The sequence below is a fragment of the Dama dama genome, chromosome 23, assembly GCF_033118175.1.
Source record: "Dama dama isolate Ldn47 chromosome 23, ASM3311817v1, whole genome shotgun sequence".
NCBI lineage: Eukaryota > Metazoa > Chordata > Mammalia > Artiodactyla > Cervidae > Dama > Dama dama.
Window position 1 is genome coordinate 24883421 of NC_083703.1, and position 10767 is coordinate 24894187.

Consider the following 10767-nt stretch of genomic DNA (forward strand, 5'->3'; position numbering starts at 1 on the left):
AACAAAGGCTACAATGCTCAGCTCAGAAAACGGCGTATTTGCCAAAACACACAAAACATGGTGCCTGGGCACCAAGACGATCCCTCAGCTCTAGTACTGGGATGGGCAGCTGCCTGATGCTGCCTGCCCGTTCTTTGGGGAACTGTTCTTCCTCAACCCCAATGAACAAGAGCTGTCACCTTTTCACAACTGCTCGATCCAAGAAATGCCACCACTGACGGAAGCTGGACCAGTCAGAATCCTTCCATGGGATTTTTATTAACAGAATCAGAGAGAGAAAACCCCTTTGCGGGGAGGGGAAGATTACAAACAGTGAGATTCCAGAAGCATTAGTTCTCTGCTCATGGAGGAAACCTGACAGCTTTGAGCAAGAACAAAACCAAAACAGACAGAAAAGTCCCAAGAGTACCCAAGTACTGGCTCCAATCATTCACAATGCCCAGCCTAGCCCTGCTCTCCTGGTTTGCTTACCAACTCATCCTTCCACTGTGATTTCCAAAACCCTTCTAATATTTCAGAATTTGGCCTGTTTTCATCCACATTTCCATGGCTTTCAACCGAAAAAGAAAAAAGAAAAAAAGGAAAAAAACCCCAAACATTAACATTAATGTTGATTACTTCTAAACACTGCATTTGTTTTAAGCAAGTTTTACATCCTCTAAACTTTTTCTGTCCAAAAGCTCTTCCTGTAGATATTTAAATGGCTTTTAAATACTCATTTCTAAAAAGCTATTTCACTCCCATAAAAATCTTTTAGAATACCTATTTAAAACAAGCCCTGGCTCCTATCATTCTATATGTTCCACACACTATTAAAAATATTGTAAGAAGCTAACTGCCTGATCATTTTTAGTTTAATTCCAAATGTAACAAGACAAAATTGCCTTCTTAAGTCGTCTTTTCCTTTATGTATTCGATTATATTCTCCACTTAAAATACTTAAAATAAAAATTGGCAGTGGTCCATTCACTGATGGGTATTCTAAGTCAGAAAGCAGTAACATATCAAATTAACCACATAAAGTCAAGCTTATTCTTGTCACTGATAATTAGCACCACAATGGACTTGAAATTTTCCACCTTAATTTCAAGTTTCTACATTTCGATCAAATAGACTTGGACATAACAGACTGCAATGCAGTCCAACTACAATCAATCCCACAAACTCTTAGTTCACACATCTCTTGCCGTCACCACAGATTTCCTAGCTTCTAGCCATGGCCTTGAAAATTCCCTGAGAGTGGTTGCATTTGCAAGGTTATAATAGTCATGTAACTATTGTTATGTATCATTACTCTTTCTATAGTAGTCCAACTCTATCATTATTCTTTCGTCGTGTATTATTACTCTTTCTAGTCTGGGGACCCTAACTCAATGTTAGGAACCTAACTGACTGTAAAAGTAGTTGAATCCTGAAGTTAGGGGGAAAAGTTGGAAATTATCCAGTTCAATAACCTTACTTCACACAGAACAAATATCTACGCAAAAATAGTTAATAGGCCCAAGGTCAACAGAGTTAGAAAAAGAATGCGAACACAGATCCAATGAGCATTTTACTGTGGTATGCAGATGATTCCCAACATTATAAGATGCCTATAATGTAGATTCTCAATGTAGCAGATGACTACAGAGTAATAGTTTCCCCTTTAGTGCTCCAAATACAAATTGTAAAAGCAAGAAATTGCAATCTTCTTGACATCTTTTCCCACTAATTTTGATCACATTATAAATGTACAGAAGGGGACTTCCCTGGTGGTGCAGTGGATAAGAAACCACCTGCCAATGAGGGGACATGGGTTTGATCACTAGTCCGGGAAGATTCCAGATGCCAGGAGCAACTAAACCCATGTACCACAACCACTGAGCCAGTGCTCTAGGGCGTACAAGCTGGAACTACTGAGCCCGAGTGCCTCAAGTCTGTGCTCTATGAGATGAGAAGCCACTACAATGAGCAGCCCACTCACCCCAATGAAGAGTAACTCCCACTCAACACAACTAGAGAAAGCCCGCACAAAGCAATGAAGACTCAGCACAGCCAAAAATAAAATAAAATAAATGAATAAAATTATATTTAAAAAAAAAGAAGAAATATAGAGAAGGACTGATTTGAATGATCTCTTCCTGCTCCGCTAGGCTTTCCCAAAAGTCTCCATTCATACACAATACAACTGACAAATTTATTCTCATACTATACTGTAGAATTTGGTGCATACAAGGTCATATGAAAACATTTATCTAAGACTTTGTTACCTAAAATGAAATCAACCAGAAACACATGGCATCTGAGTGCTTAGATTTCATCTTTATATACACTTCCTTTCTTTAAAAAAAAAAAAAAAAAGAAACATTTTTAAAAAGAAGGCTGTGAAACAGACCTTTCTTATGTCAACTCAGAAGCCCTCAAAAAAAAAAAAAAAAAAAAAAGATATCTGAACAAAAACACGAGGAGCATTTTTATCAGTCTTTTGCACAGAAACTACCATAAAATGCCTGATGATATATATTTGTTGAATGAATAACATGGTTATATTTCATACTACGGAAACTTGACTTGTCTGGATGACTACACTTAGACTTGCAAACTTTCTTGAAAGCAAAAGAAAATGCACTATCTACAAATCACACATTATTTTTACATACTTTACATAGTTTCAAAACATTTCCAATTAGCAAGAAATTCTAAAACAAATGTAGCAATTCAAAAATACAAAGTACCAACAGAAGTGGTTACAGTAACACACACACAATTACAAGTTTCCTAAAGTAAACTGGAGTTGGACTAAATTCCCAGAGAACAGGCTCTTTCAGTGGCATGTTATCGCTACTAGTTCAGTAAGTTAAACCATCAGACACAAACACTCTCCTGATCAAAACACCAGCACTTCAAAGGAGATAAAAGTATCCATACATACAGAACTAACATTTTTTAAAATAAAGCAACTAACAACAACATAATTTTAAAAAGCTTAACAAATTTAAAACAACTCTGAACTGTACATGTATTACATAGGAAAAATAACATTTTATTTACTGTAATAAAATTGGGGGGGGGGGGGGGGTGGAGGATGATGTCCTAGTGTCTGCTGTTGCAAAAGCCGGCTAAAGAAGTTGTGAGGAAGTTAAAATGAACTTCAGTGGATCAGGCATTAGGCTTGATAGAAATAATCATGTCTCCACCTTCTCAAAAACAGTCACTCTTTGCAAACACAATCAATCAATTCTAATACAGTTTCACCTTTTCCCCAGCTCAGCTAGGGGAAGAAAAATACAAATACGATGTTTTTGAACCACTTCAACTAAGTTCATTACATTGAGAATGTTCTTTTAAAAGGCCAGCATCGTTTTTCGTCATTTCTATTATGGTGTAAAGGGCCCATAGACATCCATCGAAATCAAAAGTACGGAAGACAAGCTTACATACACTTATCCCCAGACGCCGATTGACTGCAGTGGGGAGGTCATGGTCAAAATTCACTGGCTCATTTAAACTTTCACGGCTCAGCCAACAGCTCCTATCGGGTTTCTGGATCCTAAGGTGATTAAAACTGCAAGAGTTTCTCGCTGTTAAGATCAGCAGGAGGTTATTTGGGACCCTCAGACCGCAGTCCGCATAGACCGCAGCCGCGCATCTTCAGCACCTTGGCTTGTGTGTTAGGCTAACCTTTCCAAGCCAACCTTCCCAGGCCGTCTCCTCCAGCTTTTGAAATAAACCTCCCAAACCGGTGCGGTCAACTCAAGACCGCCTTCCACCGCGCCCGCCGAGACCCTTCTCCTGCGGTCATCCCCAGGCCGCCCTTCCGCAGGCGGCGACTTCGGCCTGGCTCCCCAAAGTGGGGGAGGAGATGTGCGGAGCAAGACGCCCCGCCAAGCAGCTCTTCAGCAGGCACAGAGGCAGGGCGAGACAGGAGGGGAGTAGGAAAAGATGCTAAACGCCAGTGCCATATTTACATTGCCGTTTTCTTTGCCAGAAAGATTCCTTGTCTCCAACAATATCTCCTTTAAAGGTGGGGGGAAAGGACCTAAGCATTAAGCCGCTGCCCAAAGCTCCGCGATCTCCAGTATTCTCGCCCCCGTCCCTCGTGCCGGGAGGATCCAGACACTCCCAGCCTCGGACAGGTACACCTGCCCGACAGCGGAGGACCGGGCCGCCCCCGCAGAGGAAGGGATCGCCTGCACTCTGGCCCCAGAAGCCCCCGCCGCCGGGGGTGACAGCCCCGGCGGAGTCGTGCCTCACACAAACTTCCCAGTTCCCGGGCTGCGGGGACAGATCGGCCGGAGAGCGGACGGACGGAGCGATACCGGTACTCGCCGCAGAGCTCAAATGCAAATTGGACCCTCGCGTCCCGCATCCGGCCCTAGGGTCCCAAGGGGATCCCGGAGGCGCGCCCGGGCGGCCCCGAGGGGAGGGCGCGAAGCGCGCGGGGCTGGGGGCACCCAAGCGCCGCGGCGAACGGGCAGTCCCGGAGGGCTAGTAGCCGGAGGGCCGGGGCCCGGCTCGGGCTCCCCGCCCCGCAGCAGCTGCAGCGAGAGGAGGAGGGGAGCGAGGAGGAAGAGGAGGAGGAAAGGGACTGCGCGCCGCAGCCCGAGCCCTTACCGAGTGGTTTACCCCCCACATCAGGACGCTGAGCAGCGGATCGCTGGCCCGAAAGAGCTTCACTTTCTGCGCGACGAAGTGCTTCTTCTTGGTCTTGGTCTTGCTCGCCAGGACGGAGGACCCCAGGTTGCTGGGGGTCGCCATGGCCGCCGCCTCTGTCCCCTCCACCGCCGCGCTCCCGAGGCCGGGGACCCGCCCTCTCTACACGCCGGCCCGGGGAGGCAGCCGCATCCCCTTCGGCGGCGGCCCGGGCGCGCCGTGTCCCCGCTCCGCCCGCCGGTGCGCTCGTCCCGCTCAGCCCGCGGTGCCCGCTCGGCCCGGCTGGCGAAGAAGGCTGCGCTCGGCTCGCGCCCCGGCTCGGCTCCCGCGCCCGCCCGCCCGCGGCTCGGCGCTCAGCCCGCGGCTGGACCAGGCGCGCCGCGAGCGGCTTCCGCGTTGGGCGCCGGCGTCATGACGCAGGGGGCGGGTGCGCGGGCAGCAGCTGCGGCGCCGCCAGGCGGGGCGCGGCCGCGGGACCGTTAAGCTGCGCCCTCGCGCTCCGGCTCGGCAGCAGCGGCCCGGCAGCCCCGGGGGAGCAGGCGAGCTCGGGGCGGTAGCTCCCCGCGGGCCGAGGAGGCCGCGGGGTGGGCGTGCGACGCGGGGAGCGTGAGGACTCCCGCGCGGAGTCCTGGAGAAAAGGGGAAAGGGTGGGGAGAGTGGGGAGATCAGAGGACAGGAGCACCCCAGAGGCGGTTGTCAGGCGAAGAAATGAGGCTCCGTGCAGCGCCGCTGACCCGTGCCGGGAATGGGGAAAGCTAATGAGACCTGGAACGCTGTGGAGACCAGGGCTTCCCTAGCACCGAGGGAGAGAGCACAGCGTTGGCCGCCTCCCAAAGTGGCCCTGCAGTGACCTTATTGATCCTCCTGTGCCTTTACCCATCGGGCCTTTTGGACCCCGAACTTGGGCCTTCCCACAAGCCTGCAGAAGCGGGACTCCCGTCTAAGCTGCTGCGCTGTCATTCCCAGCACCACTAACACCGTCTCTTAGACAGGACCCAGCATTCCTCATCCAGAGCCCTGAGTCTGACCAGGAGAATCACACCCTGAATTTCACCTTCGACCTCAAATCCTCTGCACTGTTTCCTATACCCCTTCCTTTTATCCATTCCACTCATTCAAAAAACTGAGATCATGGCATCCGGCCCCATCACTTCATGGCAAATAGGTGGGGAAACAATGGAAACAGTGACGGACTTTACTTTCTTGGGCTCCAAAATCACTGCATTTGGTGACTGCAGCCATGAAATTAAGACACTTGCTCCTTGGAAGAAAGGCTAGGACCAACCTGGACGGCACATTAAAAAGCAGAGACATTACTTTTCTGAAAAAGGTCTGTCTAGTCAAAGCTATGGTTTTTCCAGTAGTCACGTATGGATGTGAGAGTTGGACCATAAAGAAGGCTTTGTGTGGAAGAATTGATGCTTTTGAACTGTGGTGTTGGAGAAGACCCTTGACAGTCCCTTGGACTGTAAGGAGATCAAACCAGTCAATCCTAAAGGAAATCAGTCCTGAATATTCATTAGAAGGACTGATGCTGAAGCTCCAACACTTTGGCCACCTGATGCGAAGAGTCAACCCATTAGAAAAGACCCTGATCCTGGGAAAGACAGAAGGCAGGAGGAGAAGGAGGCAACAGAGGACAAGATGGCGTCACTGACTCAATGGACATGAGTTTGAGCAATCTCGGGGAGATGGTGAAGGACAGGTAAGACTGGCTTGCTGCAGTCCATTGGGTCGCAAAGAATTGGACACAACTGAGGGATTGAACACCACCACCTTCCAAGAAATATTTTCATTGTCTTCATCCACATATACCTAAATTTAACCCTTCTTAATGACCCATCTCAGGAAGCTGCCATTCCAAGCATGTCTAAAAACCCACTGTCCCTGCATCTTCCCTAGTTATCATACTGTCCTAGGCACTTACCTTACTCAGCCCACTTGGAGAGTCATTATATGTCATTAATGTCTACTGTCATTATTACTCCTCTCAAGTATAGCAGTTTCCACTATGCACTCTCGTAACCTGCTTTCAGGGAAAGAAAGGATGACAGACCCCATCCCTTAAGGAGCTTGATGAGCCTCATGGGGTAGGAAGTGACAGGTCATGTGGTCGCCTTCACTTGCTCCTTTTTTCTTTGACTATTCCTTCAACATAAGGGTTGCCCTAAAGTCCTTTTATTCTTTCTCTCTTGTTTCATACTATTGTCCAAAATGTAATCTGCTTCCTTGGCCTCAACCCTCATCTCTCTTAGTGGTTAAACAAACAAACAAACAAAAACCCTAAATTTTCAGTGAGAAGAGGTAGTGTTGCCCAGTTTTGCCACCAGTTGAGCAAAACAGTTAACCTCTCTGAGCCGCTGAGACAGTGGCTCTGCAAAGCACTCTTTGTTAACGCAGCACTGTATACAACAAAGAGGGAACAGAGAGTTCCTGTGAATAACCCATAAACTCTCCCCCGGCCTCAGAGAAGTACCTGGTTGAATATCTCTACGTCAGTTGCCCACAGACACCTAAAAAATTGTCTAAAACCAAGTCAAACATTGTCCTCCATCTCATATATTGGTTCATTTTTCTATTGTATTGAAAATGGCATTCATGTCACTGAGTTACTCCAGCTAGAAGTTCATTTGTTTAACAAATTATCATCGACCCAGTCATGAAAGCTTAGAATCATCATCGATTATTGCCTCTCATCACCATTCCACATTAACCCCTTTACCAAATCCTATTCATGAAAACAACTGTGCTCTAATATTATCTCTTCCCTGGTGCCTCACCGTCCTCCCAGTTGAAATTAATCCATTCGACCTCAGTGCTTCCACAGCACTTTGTTCTATGATGGGTCTATTGGATTTAACTGTATATTAATAATGCAAGATGATAGGCTCGCTGTGAAGGCTTAAAAGCTGAATTTAGTGATGACAAAGTATTGAATGAACCTACAAGAAGGAAAGATGGATACTTGTGACCACTGTCAGCTGAGGTCTCACTCAGGAGGGCAGCAAGGTCTGGATGGGTGCGCAGGGGTCATCCCTGTTAGGGGCAGACAGTGGCATAGGTATGAAGATGTAGGTCCACGTGATATTTTCGGATAGCATAATGAGGAAGGTGTTAGTCGCTCAGCTGAGTTCTACTCTTTGCGACCCCATGGGCTATAGCCCACCAGCCTTCTCTGTCCATGAAATTCTCCAGGCAAGAATACTGGAGTGGGTAGCCATTCCCTTCTCCAAAGGATCTTCCAGGTCCAGGGATTGAATCATGGTCTCCTGAATTGCAGGCAGATTCTTTACCTCCCGAGCCACTCTATATAGCACAGTGAGGAGGCTTGTAGTTTTTAAAGGACAGAATTTTTCCCCAACTTTATTAAGATATAATTGACATATAACATGGGGTAAGTTTGAGGTGAACAACTCAATGATTTGATACACATCTACACTGTGAAATGACTACCACCATATATTCAGTTAACACATACATCACACATAATTACCACTTGTGTGTGGGTGTGTGTGTGTGTGTTATGAGAACCTTTAAGATTTATTGTCTTAGAAACTTTTAAGTTTTAGTATAGTATCATTAAGGAACAGAGTTTTTGGTAACAACTCACTTTGAATGGCATTTAAGGTACTGTCATTTGTAAATAGGTCATGAGTTGACTTTTGCCAATGACCTTTCACACGACCTTTTTACTCTGTGGAGGATGTGTGCGGTGTCAGAGTTCTCAAGTCACGGAAATGACCTCAGAAAGTACCTACCCCAGTTCTCAAATTATCTACATTAGACAATGGAGATCTAGAGAGGTTTAAGTGATTTCCTGACTGGTGGGGGAGACAACAGACTCTGAAGGCAGGGTCCATGTTATACTTACCCTGTAATCTTCCAATGAACCTAACATACTGGCTTTTTCTTGGCACCTATGGCCAAGTTTTGGTGAATGGATGAAAAAGAAATTTTCATCTCTCACGTCAAAGTTACAAGAGTCTATACCCACAAAGGGTGTATGGAGTGTTCCACTTAGAAATACTTTACTGGGGACTTCCCTGATGATCCTGTGGTTGAGACTCTGCTCCCAATGTGGGGGGCACAGGTTCCATCCCTGGTAGAGGAACTAGGGTCCTGTAGGCCACAGGGTGCAACCAAAACAAAAGCAAAACAAAACACATCTAAACTAAATACAGTTTATTACAGAAAGAAAGAAATACCTTATTGGGAAATTAGATTAGGTTAGACATAATGTCAGAGAAGGCAATGGCACCCCACTCCAGTACTCTTGCCTGGAAAATCCCATGGATGGAGGAGCCTGCTAGGCTGCAGTCCATGGGTTCGCTAAGAGTCGGACACGACTGAGCGACTTCACTTTCCCTTTTCACTTTCATGCATTGGAGAAGGAAATGGCAACCCACTCCAGTGTTCTTGCCTGGAGAATCCCAGGGACGGGGGAGCCTGGTGGGCTGCCATCTATGGGGTCTCACAGAGTCAGACACGACTGAAGTGACTTAGCAGTAGACATAATGTTTAAACTTGAGGGTTAGATACTACTTTATGTGGACTTAGTTGTTGTTGTTCAGTCACCTAGTCGTGTCCAACTCTTTGTGACCCCATGGACTGCAGCACCCCAAACCTCCCTGTCCCTTACCATCTCCCAAAGTTCGCCCAAGTTCATGTCCATGGCCTTGGTGATGCCATCCAACCATCTCATCTTCTGATGCCCTCTTCTACTTCTGCCCTCAATCTTTCCAGCATCAGGGACTTTTCCAAAGAGTCAGCTATTTGCATCAGGTGACCAAAATACTGGAGGGAAAGGTACATCCAACTAAATGCAGAGTTCCAAAGATTAGCAAGGAGAGACAAGAAGGACTTCTTCAATAAGCAATGCATAAAAATAGAGGAAAGCAACAGAAGGGGAAAGACTAGAGATCTCTTCAGGAAAATTGAAAATATCAAGGGAACATTTTGCCCAAAGATGGGCACTATAAAGGACAGAAATGTAGAGACCTACTAGAAGTAGAAGAGATCAAGAAGAGATGGAAAGAATACACAAAAAAACTGTACAAAAAAAGATCTTAATGAAACGGATAACCACAATGGTGTGGTCAATCACCCAGAGCCAGACATAGTGTAGTGTGAAGTCAAGTAGGCCTTAGGAAGCACTGCGGTCAATAAACCTAGTGGATGTGATGGAATTCCAGTAGAGCTATTCAAAACCCTAAAAGATGATGCTATCAAAATCTGGAAAACCCAGCAGTGGCCACAGGACTGGAAAAGGTCAGTCCTCATCCCAGTTCACAGGAAGGGCATGACTAAAGAACGTCCAAACCATTGGACAATTGGACTCATCTCCAATGACAGTAAAGTCATGTGGACTTAACAACCTAGCAGTTTGATCACTGTTTTCCTTTGGAGTTTGTGTGATAAGGAAACAATAATGTGTCTTTGGTTCAGCACCTAATTCAGGCTGCTTTTATAGTCAAAGAGGGAAGCACCTAACCATCAGCATTCCACAGTGGTCTTGATGAGGGGTGGGGCTAGAGAAAGAAGAGGAAGGAAGTTCTATTTTGGATGGACATGTGGTCATGTCAGTCAAGGGGAAGGCTGTTCCCATCTCCTTGCATTTGGCCTGTTGGGCTGTTGGTGCCAGAAATACTCCAGCAGCCAAGTTCATGGAGAAGAAGGAAGGAAACGTTGGGAAGATGGAAAGTTTCTCAATACTGACTTGCTTCTGATTGTTGTTCTTTAAAAAAACAAAAACTTTCTTTTACTGTAACCAAGTTTATTTACTATCCTAGAAGAGTGTAGTGAAAATATTAGGTTGACTAAAGTATGCAGTAGAAACAGTGACAGACTTTATTTTCTTGGGCTCCAAAATCACTGCAGATGGTGACTGCAGCCATGAAATTAAAAGATGCTTGCTCCATGGAAGAAAAGCTATGACAAACCTAGACAGCATATTAAAAAGCAGAGACATTACTCTGCCAACAAAGGTCCGTCTAGTCAAAGCTATGGTTTTTCCTGTAGTCATGTATGGATGTGTGAGTTGGACCATAAAGAAGGCTCTGCATGGAAGAATTGATGCTTTTGAATTATGCTGTTGGAGAAAACTCTTGAGAGTCCCTTGGACTGCCAGGAGATCCA

At 46.1% G+C, this 10767-nt stretch overlaps 1 protein-coding gene across 1 annotated transcript in view; it reads right to left on the bottom strand.

Annotated features, from left to right (window-relative positions):
• Positions 1-4911, bottom strand: part of PIP4K2A (phosphatidylinositol-5-phosphate 4-kinase type 2 alpha) — a 178211-nt gene extending 173300 nt beyond the window's left edge. The window contains exon 1 of the mRNA XM_061126188.1: positions 4594-4911. Coding sequence (XP_060982171.1) covers positions 4594-4737 — 144 coding nt within the window. The 5' untranslated portion in view covers positions 4738-4911. The remainder of the gene's footprint in view (positions 1-4593) is intronic.
• Between the last annotated feature and the right edge of the window lie 5856 nt (positions 4912-10767).